Below are 17,211 nucleotides of genomic sequence, written 5' to 3'. Positions count from 1 at the left end.
AATGAAGGAATCAAATAGACTACCAAAGGTAGTTAAAGGTCACAGTTTTAGTTGTGAGGGGCAAAAAAAGCTACTGTGAACAAAGGAGTGATGCCTTCAATATTTTTTTTTTGTGTGAGGAGATCAGCCCTGAGCTAACATCAGCCAATCCTCCTCTTTTTTTTGCTGAGGAAGACGGCCCTGGGCTAACATCTGTGCCTATCTTCCTCCACTTTATATGGGACGCCGCCACAGCATGGCCTACCAAGCAGTGCGTCGGTGCGCGCCCGGGATCCGAACCAGCGAACCCCGGGCCGCCGCAGCGGAGCGCGCGCACTTAACCGCTTGCGCCACCGGGCCGGCCCCGACCTTCAATATTTTTAAAGAAACCTTTGAGGGGGCTGGCCCAGTGGTGCAAGTGGTTAAGTGCATGTGCTCCGCTGCAGCGGCCTGGGGTTCGCTGGTTCGGATCCTTGGTGTGCACCGACGCACTGCTTCTCAAGCCATGCTGTGGCAGCGTCCCATATCAAGTGGAAAAAGATGGGAACAGATGTTAGCCCAGGGCCAGTCTTCCTCAGCAAAAAAAGAGGAGGATTGGCAGATGTTAGCACAGGGCTGATCTCCTCACAGCAAAAAAAAAAAAAAAAAAAGAAACCTTAGACTAAGGATCAAGAAACAAAATCTACATTCTGCATTTGTTTTGCATCATACTTCTGGGTTCTTTGTGATAGAATATTAGGCTCTTTGAAAAGGAGTAAAAGCTAATTACAGTAAATACAGTTAACCTTCAATAATCTTGAATTATCAATAACCTATGAATAATCTTGAGTAATTCTCTCAATTAGGAATGAGGTAATAAGACAAAGTAGCAGTCAAAATATATTTTCTATTCCAGTTTCTTAAGGTGACCAGACGTTCCATGTTATTTGTGTCAGTTCCATTTTTTTTCAAATAACCTAACGTAGAGTGTCTAAACTATAGAAAAACTAAAAAAAGCAAATAAGCTGTGATTTCTCTATCTAGATTAATCACAATTTAACTTAGTAAGACCTAGCAGCTCACAAAGTTATCTGAAGTATTTCAAGGGGCAGGAATCATCCCTTGCACTTTTAGCAGTAGTCACTGGCCACAGGTTGATACTGTAGGTGATGAAGAAACAACCAAAGTTGGCTTCTTTCATTTCTTCTTTGCCTTCTTTCCACTTCCTGGCAAGTCCCTCCTCCATCGCTTAGCCTATATTGGTAATATATGTCCACTTTAAGCCTCATGCAGTCTATGTGTTTTAGGTACTTGTATTATCGCAACAAACCAAATAACAAAACAAAGCAAAACAAGACAAAAGAAACTTTGCCCCTGTGGGATGGAAAAGTATGTCCAGGAGTACAAAATAATCTGTGAAGTGAAGTAATTCAGCTGAAGCAGGGACTCACAGAGATGACTGTAACGGTGGAGTCTTAAGTGCTTCCCCCTTCTCTGGAGAAAAAGATTAGGAGGCCTCCTTCTGCTTTCTCATGGGAGATTCCAGCCAATTACACTAGACTCTTAAAGGCCATGAGTTGCATACACTCCCGATCAAATGCTTCAAGTTGCTAGTGACCTAATTTTTATTTTAATAATCCAGATGTTTTAAATGACTCTAGATAACAACACATAGCATTAAATATATATGCATAACCTATATATAAAAGGCTCTTAAATATCTCATTTGATGGTTCTATCAATCTTGCGTCCAAAGTAAGAAAAGTAGCTTTGTTAGGCCTTTTTACAAGCAATGACTCTTAATGAAAGGTTATTAGATGGGCCAGAAAGGACCACATTCGGACTAGAAGTCACATTTTTTTTTGTCCAGTGTCCTTTTCATTTTCTTCTACACGCTTAGAGAAGCATTAGCATTTCAGTCTTCTTAGAGAAATACCATACAGTTGAGTCTTAAATTGTTTAGTACAGAAAGTAGCAATTCAAGGTGGGAGAGAAATAAGGTCCTTAAAGGTTGGGAAAGTCTACAGGCAAAACCTGGGAGTGGGGGTCGTACTTTCCACCAAAATTAAAAAACGTTGAGCCAGACTCTGCTAGGTGCAAAGTTTACAAAAATGGTTAAGAATAGTTCCTGCCTTTGAGAAACTTTCTAACTAGGGGAGGTCACAATCTAGTGACCTGCACTCTGAAGAATTAATTAGGATTTACATAGGGAAGTGCTCAGAAGAAGGGTGGTTCAGATAATCAGATCAAGAGAGGAGGCAGAGAATCGGAGGAACCCCCCAAGTTTGTTAGTTTATACGCAAAATGCTCTGTTTTTTATTTCTTGTTAAGTAAAGTATTAACCATTAACATGTTTGAAACTGGAGACAAAAAAGACTTCTTTCAGCTGTAATTCCTATGTCCCTTTCCCTTTCCAAATTTTGAATCTATCCCTTAGCGGCACACTTGAAGGTAGAAAACCTTTTTCTATGTATTAACATAACCACCATATGGTGATGATACATCGAACAGCGAAATAAACCCTAAACTCGTTAACAGTCAGGGAACTTGGGTTTGAGCCACGCGTATGCCACTAACTGGTTGTGTAATTTTGAGCAAGTAGCTTCTCACCATGTCCCCTTTTCCTTCTTTGAGTACAATCCATAGGCCCAGCTCACAGATTTTGTGAGGACGACTTAACATGATGCCTGTGAAAGCATTTCCTCTCCCATATCTAAGAAGCTGTTATGTCCGCGTTCTTTCCAGTATTGTCACGTTGAGATTCGCTGCCTCACGATCCACAGACGCCCGGCCGTCTTTCCTCATTCCCACCCACGTCCCTCACGGGCGGTGCAGCTTCGCGCTGACGGCATCTGCAGAGGAAGGTCTTGGAGGCGAACTCACACACTCTGGAAGGCCAGGGAAGAAGACAGAAACGTCTGACTCCTTCCGAGGTAAAAACACGGCCGCGACAGCTGAGGAGGCCCTTGGAGAAGGTCTCCGTCTACGCGCCTCTCCTCCAATGGGAGAGGGCGGGCCGCGACGTGCCCACGTCGGGCGCGCTGACGTGCGCGTGCGTGCGCCGCCGGCCGGTGCCCGTAGCTGCGGGGTGGTGCGTCGCGGTCTGTGGAGCCCGCCTGGCGGGGGAGGAGCTGGGGCTTCCGCCTGGCCGCGGTGGGCGCGCTCACCCGCGTCTGAGGGGCGCCTTTCCTGTGCGGGTTCTCGCGCTCTGGTTAGTCCCATGGAAGCGTAGTCCTCGAGACAGTTTTCTCGTTCCGTTTACCAAAGCGTCTTCCCTCTGGTATACTAGCGCAGGTTTAGGGCGGTGACGCTGTGAATGCCGCACTCGCGAGCCAGGCCCCGCCGGGACGCCGGCAGGGGCGCCGGGACAGCCGGACGGAACGAGCTGGTGTCGCGGTCCCTGCAGAGCGCAGAGCACTGCTTGGGCGCCCAGGACTTCGGCACCGCCTATGCCCACTACCTCCTCGTGCTCAGCCTGGCGCCGGAGCTGAACGACGATGTGAAGGTAAGGGGGCCCTTCATGCCCCCACTTGCTGGCAGAGCCTCCGCTCTTCTCGTTAAAAGATTAGATAAATCAGTATGTTGGGAGAGGGGGGCTAAGGTGAATGGCCGGTGGTTGCTATTAATATTTTCTGTTCCCCCTTCACTCCTTTCTTTTGTTCATACCCGCAACCGCCCATCAAAAAATCCTGTCGGCTCCACCTTCGAAATAGATCCAGAATCTTATCACTTCTCACCACCTTCCCCCTTACTACCCTGGTTCAAGCCTCGGTCATCCCCTGCCGACTGGTGCAGTAGGCTCTTAACGAGGCTTTCTCCTGAAGTCTGTCTCAACGCAGCCAGTATGAGCATTTCATAACAAAAGTCAAATGATGTCACTTCTCTATTTCAAAACTTTCATCTCATTCAAAGTTCCAAAGGCCATATTGCAAATGAGGCCTCAGGTGATCTTCTCTCTCCTCCTATGTTTAATTCTAGCATGTCCCTGCCTCAGGGCCTTGACACTTGTCTCTGCTGTATGTAGAAAGAATCTTGTGGTTTCTGTAGTTGAATCAAGTTTGCAATTAGCCTGAAATAATCATTTGATGATGCAGTCTTTAAGCTTCAGTTGTTGGATTATTTGTGACAGTTGTTCTGATGAAATGCTGTACATTTTTTTCAAGTTATTTTAGAATCTAAATTTCAAAAAATGGTTTAACTTAATTTTGCATTCAGTTTTCAGCCCCCATCTACTTCGGTTTATTACATCCTGGATTTCTCAACCTCAGGACACTTTGGATGGGATAATTTGGTTTATTACATCCAGGGTTTCTCAACCTCAGGAGGTCTGTCCTGTGCATTGTAGGATGTTTAACAGCATCGCTGACCTCTACTCACTAGATGTCAGTAGCATGTAGACGTTTGTAGTTCACATACATTTAGTGTAAATTTCAGGACCAGCTGGCCACAAGGAGGAGAAGGTGCTGTGTTGAGATGCAGTTTCCTCTTCTAGGTAGGCAGCACTAGAATCAACCCAAGTGCTAGTTCTTCAATTCTTTCTTCCTTAGTTTCCTCTTCTGTAAACAGGGACAGTAACTTTCTTGTAGATATTTAGTGTATATTGAAAGTATATCTAAAGTTCATATTTCAATGCCTGGCCTTTAGTAGGGTTCAGTAACTAGTTCTGTTTCCTGCAGAGCAAAGTCCATATTTCTTTGCATGGGCCTTTGCAAAAGATCTCTTGAGTCTTATTTCTTGCTGCTCCCTCTACTCTTCATGCCTATGCTTCAGCCACACCAAGCTGCTTACCTGTAGACCCCCTGATCCATTTCTTAAGTTTGTGCTTTTTTCCCTCACACTCTGGAATCTTCTTCATTATTCTTGTCTTTCTAGTAAACTCCATCAAGATTCAGTTTCAGGTATCAACTCTTGTATAAAATATGTGAAGATGATATAAAATGTGTTCATGACAAAGCTGCAATGGCTAAAGCCTTCTGTCTCTCCGCTGTGTTGCAGTGTGGAGCATGACTGGAGGGAGGTGAGATTGGAGCTAGAGTGACCATGGGAAGGCTATTGCTGTAGTCCAGAAGGTGGTTACAAGGGTCAGATTATGTTGTAACAGTGGGGATGGAGAGGAGGTGACAGATTTAAACGTATTGAGAGAGAATTAGCTGGGTTTGAAACTAATTGTCTTGGAGTTAAGGTAGCATTATAAAGGTGATTTGTGGTTTGAGGTTGGATTGTACCTCCTGTGTGAGAAGAATAGGATGGGTTCAGTTTAGAACATTTGGAATTTTTTTCAAAATTGTGTGTTAAATTTCTCTGTACAAGGCCTCTGTGAGGATAGGAACAAGATTTATGTTGTTCATTGCTGTTGTTCGCACATTGCTTATTTAGGAAATATTTGAGTTGAGCTGAATTTGGGATAGCTGAGTGTGCAATCCTTGGTTGAGATGACTAATAGGCAGTTGTATCTGTGAGTCTGAGGTTCTGAAGAGAGGGCCTGGATTGGAGATGTAGATGTAGCATCCATCAACATAGATGATAATTAATACATTGGGGATGGATGAGAAAAGAGAAGAGGGCCATGGGCAAACTCTTAAAACATAGGAGCCCACAAAAAAGAGGTAGGTGGAGAATGTGATATGACAACTAAAAACAGAGAGTTTAGAGAGTGGTCAGACTGTCTAGTTCTGCATGTTATTGCAATGTAGGTGGTGAAATCTATTCATTTATGCATTTGGTTATTTAGCAAACAGTGCCTGCTAAAGCTAAATAAAACTTAATGTGATCATTTAATAATAGTTAAGTTCTATTCTCTGTGTAATCTTCAACCAGTGTTGTATAGTCTTTCATCATTTATGTAACTGACTGATTTACTGTTTTCTCTTTTGTAAAGGAAACTTTTCAGTATACACTCTTCAGATGGGCTGAAGAGCTTGATTCTCTCAATCGAACACAAGACTTACTTGGTTGCTATGAGCAAGCCTTGGAACTGTTTCCTGATGATGAAGTGATTTGCAATAGTATGGGGGAGCATCTCTTCAGGTGTGTAGTGATTTCAGTATTACTTGTTAAGAATTATTCTGTATCACAGAGAATAGGTTGGTGATTAGATATTTTTAAAAAGGGGAGAGAAGTTCCTCATCATAGAAAGTTTGAGAAGGACTGTTCTAGATGGTTTGATAGTGTTTTCCTGTCTTTTTTTTTTTTTTTTTTGTGAGGAAGATTAGCCCTGAGCTAACATCTGTTGCCAATCCTCTTCTTTTTGCTGAGGAAGATTGGCCCTGGGCTACCATCCGTGCCCATCTGCCTCTACTTTTTATGTGAGATGCCTGCCACAGCATGACTTGATAAGTTGTGCGTAGGTCCACGCCTGAGATCCAAACCTGCGAACCCTGAGCTGCCAAAGCAGAGCACAAGAACTTAACCGCTGTGCCAGAGGGCTGGCCACCCCCACCACCCTGCCGTCTTTTATTGTTGGTTTGCTCACATCTAATTCAGTAGCAGTTTTTTGGGTGACTCGTCTTTGATTTTTTCCAAAGCATTTAGCTTACTGTCCTTAGAAACAATAGCTCTTTTTGCAGTCATATATATTTAGTTTCTGTAATGTTTAATTAAAATATGTAATTAACAATAACAAGGACAACTGGTGTAAACTGATCTGGCAGAATGTACAGCTGACTCTTGATGACCATTCACTCAGTTGTTGAGAGAAAAGGTATGTAGTCACACCAGAGAGGAGCCTACTAGCCATCAGCATTAGTATGTTTCACAGAGGGGATGGTTTTTAGAAAGCACTAGTGTTCTAATGAGTTGGTTAAATGGAGGATGACTCCGAGAGCTTCCTCGAAACTTTAGTACAATAGTAATTAATAGTCAAGTACTTCTTAGTGTCTTGGAATGCATAAGTATAACAGGGGTTCAGAAAAGAAAGCAGTAATTGAGGTTTGCAGTCCATGTAGAAGGCTTCCCAAAGGAGATGGCGCTTGGGTTGGGTAGGATTTGGGGTGCTGGTGAGGCATTGTCAGGCCAGATGAGCAGCATGAACAAAGGCGCTGTAATTGATAGCATATAGTTGAATATTTTGTCTGTCATTTTTTTACTCCAGGATGGGATTTAGAGATGAAGCAGCTGGGTATTTTCATAAAGCAGTGAAGCTAAACCCTGATTTCAATGATGCCAAGGAGAATTTTTATCGTGTTGCAAACTGGTTGGTGGAACGCTGGCACTTTATTATGCTTAATGACACCAAAAGGAATACGATTTATAATGCAGCAATTCAAAAGGCTGTTTGTTTGGGGTCTAAAAGTGTCTTGGACATTGGAGCAGGAACTGGAATATTAAGGTTTGTTGTAATTGTGTTTTAATTATATATGTGTGTATACTGATGTGCATTAAAGATTTTACCAAATACGGAAAATTTAGCAGTGGAATTCAAATAGAGTTTATTTCTCATAATCTTATTATGATTATTCATGCAACTATTATTATTGTATTTTTCACTGTAACTTTTATCGGGAACTGGACATAACTACTAAGAAAAATTGGGGGTTATTGAAATTTTGAGTAATAAATTTTAAGAGTACTTTTTGCATTAACATTCTGGTTGACAACATCTGGTTGTCTAAGTTAAAGCCTGTTAGTGTTGTTATTCTTTCCAATTGTGTCTTCTTAATATGGTAGATGTCATGACTTATTGTATGATTTGTTTCATGACAAGAGTACTAGTTCATTTTTTTTTTTTGTGAGGAAGATCAGCCCTGAGCTAACATCCATGCTAATCCTCTTTTTGCTGAGGAAGACCGGCTCTGAGCTAACATCCATTGCCAATCCTCCTCTTTTTTTTTCCCCAAAGCCCCAGTAGATAGTTGTATGTCATAGTTGCACACCCTTCTAGTTGCTGTATGTGGGATCGGCCTCAGCATGGCTGGAGAAGCAGTGCGTCGGTGCGCGCCGGGAATCCGAACCCGGGCTGCCAGCAGCGGAGCGCACGCACTTAACCGCTAAGCCATGGGGCTGGCCTGAATACTAGTTCATGTTTTACACGGAATGAATAATGATTGTATTCGTTAAAGAATAAAAGGAGGGACCGGCCCAATGGCGCAAGGGGTTAAGTGCTCCGATGAGGCGGCCCGGGGTTCGCTGGTTCTGATCCCGGGCTTGCACTGACGGACCACTTGTCAAGCCATGCTGTGACAGCGTCCCATATAAAGTGGAGGAAGATGGGCATGAATGTTAGCCCATCTTCCTCAGCAAAAAGAGGAGGATTGGCAGATGTTAGCTCAGGGCCGATCTTCCTCACACACACACAAAAAAAGAATAAAAGGAGAACCATGTTTAAGCATCATAATTCCATTAAAATTTGAAAAAATGCAGTGGGTTATTTTTTTCTTGATGGAGCACTTTTTCCTCTTTTAGCATGTTTGCTAAAAAAGCTGGAGCGCACTCGGTGTATGCCTGTGAGTTATCCCAGACCATGTATGAACTTGCCTGTGATGTAGTGGCAGCAAACAAGATGGAAGCAGGGATCAAACTCTTACATATGAAGTCACTTGACATTGAAATTCCAAAACACATTCCTGAAAGGTATTATAATGTAAACTAATTTTAGTGTTTATAGTCCACTATTTTATTTTTTAAAAATTAAGATATTCACATTTGTAGCTTCTACTCCAGACAAAAATGCTAAAGCCCATATATTGTAATGATATTGATTTAGGATAGTTTAGCGTAAGACAGATTTTCATAATAAGGTAATATTCTTGATAAAAAATATTTAAAGATCTTGAGAAAAATTTGTGGCAAGGGATTTAATAAACTTGGCCTTTAGCAAGTTACTTTACCTTTGTTAATTTTAGTGTTCTAGTTGTAAAAATGGCTAATACTTCTTATGTGATCAATAACTGAAAAAATTGTAGTTAAAAATAATACATGAATAGATCAGCCTTGATGGACTTATATAATATTTTGCATTAATATCTTTGGCTAAAATGAAAGCTGTGAAAGTGTCAGCTGTCAATGTATTTTGGCCTGGGCTTTTTAAATGCTTTGAATATTATCTTGTACGTCTTGGCTTGTTAGTATGTTATCTCACTTTGATCCATATCACAAGGGTGATGGAATTTTAGAGCTAGAAGGGATTTAAAAATCATCTGGTCCAGCACTATCATTTTAGAGACAGAGTTTTCTCTATGTAGCACGCACTTGACTGCCTCTCTTGGGTAGTCTATCTTCTCATCTTAAATTCAGTTTATGTTGACAGATGACTTTTTAATACTTTGTTGTCGTTTGGATTATCATTTTAAAAAGTCTTCTTCCATATATATATAATAATATTTATATTTACATAATACTTATACTTTTCAGTGGTCTCTACATTTTTTCTCATGCAAGAAGCCCTATTAAATTGTTGAGGCAGATATTATACCCATTTTATAGAAATAAACAGTATCCTGAATTGTCTTAGTCTTTTCAGGCTGCCCTAACAAAATACCACAGACTAGGGGACTTAAACAACAGACATTTATTTTTCTCACAGTTCTGGAGGCTAGAAGTCCATGATAAGAGTGCTGGCAAGTTTGGTGTCTGGTGAGTGGTCTCTTCCTAGCTTACAGATGGCCACCTTCCTGCTGTGTCCTCACATGGCATTTCCTTTGTGCATGTGAGGAGAGAGAGAGAGATCGAAGGTGTCTCTTACACTTTTGTAAGGACACTGGCTCTGGCAGATTAGGGCCCCACCCTTATGACCTCATTTAACCTTAATTACCTTCTAAAAAACCTATCTCCAAGTATAGTCACCTTGGGAGTTAGGGTTTCAACATGTGAATTTTGTTGGCACACAATTCAGACCATAACATGAATCAAAGTTACTTTAATTTCATCTGCATTTTTCTCACGGATAGTATTGTAGAAGGATCTACTGGCTTTGAATCAGGAGATATGGATTCCAATACAGACTCTGTTATTAATTTATTTTGACCTTCAGCAAATTTAGAGACTTAAGGTGTTGGACTAGATGATTTGAGAGATACCTTACACATTATAAATATATGCAATCATAGATATTGAAAATTTTGTGTATGTGTACATATATATATAAAACAAATATAACTGTATATATTTGTTAAATAGATATATACTTTTGGGTTTAGGCACTGTGGGGAGTACCAAGGTTGTTTCTGTCCTCAAGGCATCTATAATCTAGATAGGAAGATAAGGAATATTCATGAAACTTCTATCTTCTAACTACACCAATGAATGATACTGCCAATAAGTGCTAAAGAAGTTCAGAGGAGGTAGAAATTATTTTGGTGTTTCTTTGAGTAAAATTTTCCGGAAAGAAAGAACAGACAGAAGATCAGAGCTCTGTGGACTAGGCTTTCGTGAAAATTCACCGTTAGGTAGTGGGTAAAGCAAGAGAAGCAACGGGAGAGGCACAATCAACATGTAAGAGGTAAACATGGATAATGAGGATAGAGAAAGGATTTTGAGAGGGAAACCTTCTCACCTGCATTAAATGTTATTTGCAGATCAAGGAAAATGAGAACTGAGAAAGATTACTCATTTTGTTAAGTAGAGGAATCGTTGGTGGTAGAGTATTTTTATATAGAGTGTTGGGGATAGAAGTACAATTACTCAGCATTAAAGGGGGGGACTGGTAAAGATAATGGGTTTGAACCACTTTTAAGGATTTAGGCAATGAAAAAATAGCCTGATGAGGCAGCAGGGTGAAGTGAAGTTTGTGTGTGTCCTCCCCCCACCCCCCACGAGAAGGTGGCCATTGGAGAACAGAGGAGCCTGAGGAACATTAGAGTCAAGTTCCTCAAGATTCAAGGATAGATATTAAGAATGAAATGTATTAGAAAACTTTATATATGGACTGTTTCTATAATATACTCTTCTTTCTCTCAGCTTTGACATCTTTATATAAATAGTATGATATTTTACTTACATATATCTTTAAAAAATCATTCTATAGAGTGTCCCTAGTTGTAACAGAAACTGTCGATGCAGGTTTATTTGGAGAAGGAATTGTGGAGAGTTTGATTCATGCATGGGAGCATTTACTTTTGCAGCCAAAGGTAAGCAGCATGAAAACACCTAAATTTGATTAAGAATTCATTATTTCAACAGATATTTATTGAGCCCCTAGCATATTTGCAAAGCAGTATGAAATACATCCCACTGTCAAGGTACATAGTTTATAGTTGGAAAGAAATCTGTGCAAAAAAAACATTTAATAACATAATGCAGTGTATACTTGTGTGCCCAGATGGGGTATACAGGCAAAAAATAACTCCAGGAAGGAAGATAGGAATTGAGGTTACATTGTGGAGGGACTGACTGGGAATTCTTGAGTAGGGTTGAGAAAGGGAAATACTTTCAGTCTCATAGCCCTCACTGCTTTGAATTTTGGCAAATTATCAAAAGGGAGTGTAGTGATAACTGGCTTGATGTGGTTTTAAGGTACCAGTTGAACTCAGTCTTCTGATTGGACAGGACAAACTCTTATGATTGCCAAATTACATTTTGCATTGAAATCTCTGTGATGACTCATAACCTGTAGATTTGGTTTATATAATATGTATTATGAATGAAAGGATTTTAACATGTAGTAAGAATTCACTACTTACAAAGAATGATGTGGATTTAAAATAGCTAATTAAAGGTTGAGAAGAAGAAGAACAGTTTGTTTTTCAAGTAGGTGATGGTGGTTTTGGCTCTCGAAAAAAGTCATACTCAATAGTCTTTTGTTGTATGCAGACTTATAGCCCTCCCCTTCCTATTTGTAGTGTTAAAAAAAAGAGTACACACACACAGACACACACAAAGCAATGAAAATAAAAGAAACTATTTAAAGAAAAAAATCCTTAACCTGCTTATCCTTACCTATTTTTTTAAGTTTTTTTCTTATTAATTTTCATAGCTTGTCATTATATACACATGTATTTGTATACATGTAACTGAATATAATTTTTGTTATATTTTTAGACCAAAGCTGAAAATGGTAATTATGAAAACTATGGGAAAGTTATACCAGCAAGTGCTGTTATATTTGGGATGGCAGTAGAATGTGCAGAGATAAGAAGACATCATAGGTAAGTTATTATTTAAGTAGTAAATATTAGAAAATAGTAATTTTAGGGAGTAGACTGTACTTTGGAGATTATTTAGTGACTATTTACTTGGTGAGAGTTTGTAGTTTTCTGACCTTTAAATTTGTGATATTTATTCCAGTCTTAATTTTTTTTTTGCCTTTTCTTTTTTTACTTTCTTTTAAAATGGAACTGGAGGATTAAAATCAGCTTTCAATTTTTTAGTGGAAAATTAATTTTAATGCAATTTAGTATCCTTTTGATGTGTGGTAGATTCATGTAGAAAAATGTTAAGTTCAGGCTGATTTTAGATGAAAGTGAAATTAAAATGTCCTATGTGAAAATAATTTTAGTTTTAATTTATTTCTCCCATTTCCCTTTTCTTAATAACTTTATTGATATTATAAAGTTTTATGGTTGGGAGGGATAAATTTTAGGACTTTTCTACCCTTGAGTTTCTGAGATTACTTGTCAAATATGATACAGATAAAAATGTGATATTAAATTTTTTAGTTATACAAGCTTCTTGGTTATATTTTTTTCTTGAACATTAATGAAAGTTTTATTTTGATAAAATAATGATCTCTGTTTTGTTAGGACTTTTTAAGGAGGCCCCCCCTTCCAATAACTTAATAATAGTAAATGTAATATGTAAATATTTTAGGAAATACTAATGAGTAAAAGGAGAAAATAAAAATCATCCTAAACTCCTCACCAGTAGATACCTACTGTTCATCTTTGTTGTAGATTCTTCCTTACACTTTTCTATGCCTATTACAGAGTGATAAGTAAAAATGTTTAATAATTGGTAGGGCATAGGGCACCGATCAAACAGAAGTGGCCTTAATCAGCAGATTGGCTGAATTAGAGTGCCTGAATGTCAGCTGATTGAATGTCAGCTCTGTGTAAGTAAATGTGTGTGTGTGTAAATTTAATTTTGTTTCAGAAGTATCAGTAAATATATTTGCTCTTTCTTTGTGAGCCTCTTTGTATTACTAGATTTACTTAATGATTTTTTAAAGTCAATTTCTTAGTGTTGTAGTTCTCAGAGTTTAGAATTTTTAGGTTGCTTCCCCTTTTCTGCTTTGAAGAACAAGGATAAATATCTCTGTACTTAGATCTTTGTGTACTTGTCTTTATTATTTTCTTAGGCTAAATTCTTTAATAAAGAATTACTGAGTTAAAGAGTATGTACATTTTTCAGGCTACAGACACATTACTGAATTGCCCACCAGAAAAGCTAGCTTGTATGTTGTTGAGATTTATTGCTGTAACATAATTCCAGACTCCTAGCCCTCAGTAGTTTCTCTTTATATTTTATAGGAAAATCACTAAAATTATTGGCCTAAGCTAAATAGAAATTAAGTGACTGGTATCTACCACTTTGAAAAAGGATTTCTTCATCATTGATTGATTTATATAGCAAATGAGTGTCTACTGTACAACAGAAGTACCAGAGGAGCTTTAGTAAAAATAAAAATGCTATACATTTTGTTTGAGTAGGTCTGGGTGAGTGAGGCCCAGTATCTATTTTTCACAAAGCTCAGTAGTGTGGGTTGAAGACCATAAAGAAAGGTGCTGAAAAAAGATATAGATGAGTGCTACTGTTTTAGCTGGGAGAAACATATATAAACATAAACCATTATTATAAAAATTACCATTTGGTCAGTTAGATTTTATGCTCAGTTTGACAAGCAAATGTTTTAAGAATAGCCAAGAAAACTGTGAAACTTGCCTTATTGAAAATAAAAACCTAGAAATAAAAAGCAGTGATATATTGATGCAGAAACAGAAAAATAGATCAGTGGAACACAATAAAGAATCTAGATACAGACTTTTGAATTTATAGAGATTTAGTATATGATACAGGTGTGATGTTTCAGATCAGTGGAGAAAGGATAAACTATTCAGTAAATGGAGATAGTATACTTCATTTGGGGAGAAAAGTTAGATCCTTACTTTTAATTCCAGATAAATTAAATATCTAAGTAAAAAAATCTGTTAAGTGATGAAGGCTTTCCAAAGCAAAACACAGGGTAGGGTCTAGAAGCCATGAAAGATTGACACATTCTACCACATTGAAAAAAAAATTGAAAAAAATTTGTCTGGTGAAAGATAGTAAGATAAAAGGCAGGTGACAAACAGATAAAAATGTGCAACTTTTACAACAAAGCCTAAATATATTGTGTAATTGTTAATCAGAGAAATGGAAATTAAATCAATGGGATAACATTTTTTAGCTGTTTATATTAGCAAACATTAAAAATGATTGATAATATCCTATCTTCTCAGGATAGGTGTGGGAAAAATTTATACCCTGTTGGTGCAACATTTTAGTAGTAGTTCAATTTGGCATTATCTAATGAAACTAAATGTGTATAGTTCTTGATCTGGCATTTCCACTTCTGGTAATCAGTCTATCCTGATAAATATACATGTGTGCAGTGATATGTATACGAGGATGCTTACTATAACACTGTTATTGGAAGGACCAAAACAAAAAACTATCTGAATGTTTATTAATAAGAAAATACTTCAATAAATTTTGATTTAAAAAACCCATCTTTCTCCTTTCCCCCTTTTATTTCCCCTTTCACCAGGGTGGGTATTAAGGACATTGCTGGGATCTGTTTGCCAACAAATGTGAAATTTCAGAGTCTAGCTTATTCTTCTGTAGATACTGAAGAAACAATTGAACCTTATACAACTGAGAAGATGAGTCGAGTCCCTGGGGGATATTTGGCTTTGACCGAGTGCTTTGAAATTATGACAGTAGATTTCAACAATCTTCAGGTAAAAAGAAAAAGTTCGATTACTGTTTTTGAACGTTAAACTTCATGCATTGTTTAAAATAATTCATAGGACAGTTTTTATGAGTTTTAATGAGTTTGCCTGGGATTCCACTTATTGTATATATATATGTGTGTGTATATATTATATATACATTATATATATTATATATAATATATACATGATGGTTAAACAGTAACCAGAATTCCCTCTTGAAATTATTCACTTACTTTAAATACAGAGAAAAAAAGTCCCCAGCATTTGTTGGGAATGTATGTGCCACATACTTTTACATGTGTCCTTAGGTTGGTTTTATGAGTGTTGCAATACGGATATAATTATCCTTGTGCCTTACAGGTGAGGCAACTGTTGTTTACATTTATTTCCCCCAAATTATGCAGCATGTGGATACAGGAGTTCTAACCCATATCTTTCTGACTTTTCTCTATGTCATGCTGCCCTTTCAGATTAACAATCTGAAACAATTAACAGTATTCCTTGAACAATAATCCAGATCTCTAGATTGTGTGTATATTAGGGTGACCGCCCATTCTCAGTTTGCCCAGCACTAGGGGGTTCCTGAGATACGGGACTTTCAGTTTTAAAACTGGGACAGTCTTGGGCAAACCAGGACAACTTGATCACGCTGCTGTATCTGTGTGTGGGTGGTGGGAGGATATGCTGTACAAAGGAAGTGCCAAAAGAAATGGAGAAAGGTTACATAGAATCCTTCTCTGGAAATCTTTAAGTAAAGTTAAGTGTTCAAATACGTGAGTTTTTTAGATGAAATCTGCCTGGGGTTAGAAGACTTTGTGAGGGTCGTTTTAGCCTAAGATATTTATAATTTAATAGAAGCTTTCTCTTACTAATTGTTACTAGGCTTTTCTTCAGATGGTCTGGAGCTAAATTAAACAATTTGGCATTGCTTACTGAGGCTTAGCTTCAAGAGCATTTCTTTTCTTATATAACATTCTACTAGGGAACAACATGGTTATAGCTGCTGAATACTTCAAAGCTATCTTTTTATTATTATTTATTTTTTTATTGATGTTTTAATAGTTTATAACATTGTGAAATTTTGGGTTGTACATTTTTGTTTGTCCATCATCATATATATGTCTCCCTTCACCCCTTGTGCCCACCCCTGACCCCCATTGCCCCTGGTGACCACAATACTGTTTTCTCTGTCCATGTGATGGTTTGTATTCCAGATATGAGTGAGATCATACAGTGTTTGTCTTTCTCTTTCTGGCTTATTTCACTTAACATAATACCCTCCAGGCCCATCTGTGTTGTTGCAAATGGGACGATTTTGTCTTTTTTTATGGTTGAGTAGTATTCCATTGTATGTATATACCACATCTTCTTGATCCAATCATCAGTCCAGGGACACTTGGGTTGCTTCCACTTCTTGGCTATAGTGAATAATGCTGCAGTGAACATAGGGGTGCATAAGCCTCTTTGGATTGTTGATTTCAGGTTCGATGGATAGATTCCCAGTAGTGGGATAGCTGGATCATAGGGTATTTCTATTTTTAATTCTTTGAGGAATCTCCATACCGTTTTCCATAGAGGCTGCACCAGTTTGCATTCCCACCAGCTGTGTATGAGGGTTCCTGTTTCTCCACATCCTCTCCAACATTTGTTGTTTTTTGTCTTGGTTATTATAGCCATTCTAACGGGCTTGAGGTGATATCTTAGTGTTATTTTGATTTGCATTTCCCTGATGATTAGTGATGTTGAACATCTTTTCATGTGCCTATTGGCCATCTGTGTATCTTCTTTGGAGAAGTGTCTGCTCATTTCCTCTGCCCATTTTTTGACCGGTTGTTTGTTTTTGGTTGTTCAGTTATGTGAGTCCTTTATATATTATGGAGATTAATCCCTTCTCAGATACATGTTTTGCAAATATTTTCTCCCAGCTGGTGGGTTGTCTGTTCATCTTGGTTCTGGTTTCATTTGTCTTGTAGAAGCTCTTTAATCTGATAAAGTCCCACTTGCTTGTTTTTTCTTTGGTTTCCCTAGTCTGGGTAGGCATGTCATCTGAAAAGATTCCTTTGTGACCAGTGTCAAGTAGTGTGTTGCCTATATTTTCTTGTATGAGTTTTATAGTTTCAGGTCTCACCTTCAGGTCTTTGATCCATTTTGAGTTAATATTTGTGAATGGCGATAGCAGATGGTCCACTTTCATTCTTTTGCATGTGGCTGTCCAGTTTTCCCAACACTATTTATTGAAGACACTTTCCTTTCTCCATTGTATGTTCTTAGCTCCTTTGTCGAAAATTAGCTGTCCATGTATGTGTGGTTTTATTTCTGGGCTTTCAATTCTGTTCCATTGATCTGTGTGTCTGTTTTTGTACCAGTACTGCTGTTTTGATTACTGTTG

General features: G+C 38.4%; 1 protein-coding gene across 2 annotated transcripts in view; it reads left to right on the top strand.

The window, feature by feature from the left end:
• Positions 1-3,079: 3,079 nt before the first annotated feature.
• The window catches only part of PRMT9 (protein arginine methyltransferase 9), a 38,450-nt gene continuing 24,318 nt past the window's right edge, over positions 3,080-17,211 (top strand). Inside the window, exons 1-7 of one of the 2 annotated variants that reach the window (XM_058550167.1) lie at positions 3,080-3,463; positions 5,837-5,985; positions 7,049-7,285; positions 8,359-8,526; positions 10,919-11,021; positions 11,932-12,038; positions 14,636-14,828. In XM_058550167.1, the coding sequence (XP_058406150.1) occupies positions 3,275-3,463; positions 5,837-5,985; positions 7,049-7,285; positions 8,359-8,526; positions 10,919-11,021; positions 11,932-12,038; positions 14,636-14,828 (1,146 nt within the window). In that variant the 5' untranslated portion in view covers positions 3,080-3,274. The remainder of the gene's footprint in view (positions 3,464-5,836; positions 5,986-7,048; positions 7,286-8,358; positions 8,527-10,918; positions 11,022-11,931; positions 12,039-14,635; positions 14,829-17,211) is intronic. The other variant, XM_058550166.1, reaches the window with a different exon arrangement.

This window comes from Diceros bicornis, chromosome 11 (assembly GCF_020826845.1).
Source record: "Diceros bicornis minor isolate mBicDic1 chromosome 11, mDicBic1.mat.cur, whole genome shotgun sequence".
NCBI classification, from domain to species: domain Eukaryota; kingdom Metazoa; phylum Chordata; class Mammalia; order Perissodactyla; family Rhinocerotidae; genus Diceros; species Diceros bicornis.
The sequence above is the reverse complement of the archived record's forward strand: the minus strand, read 5'-3'. Positions and strand labels throughout refer to the sequence as shown.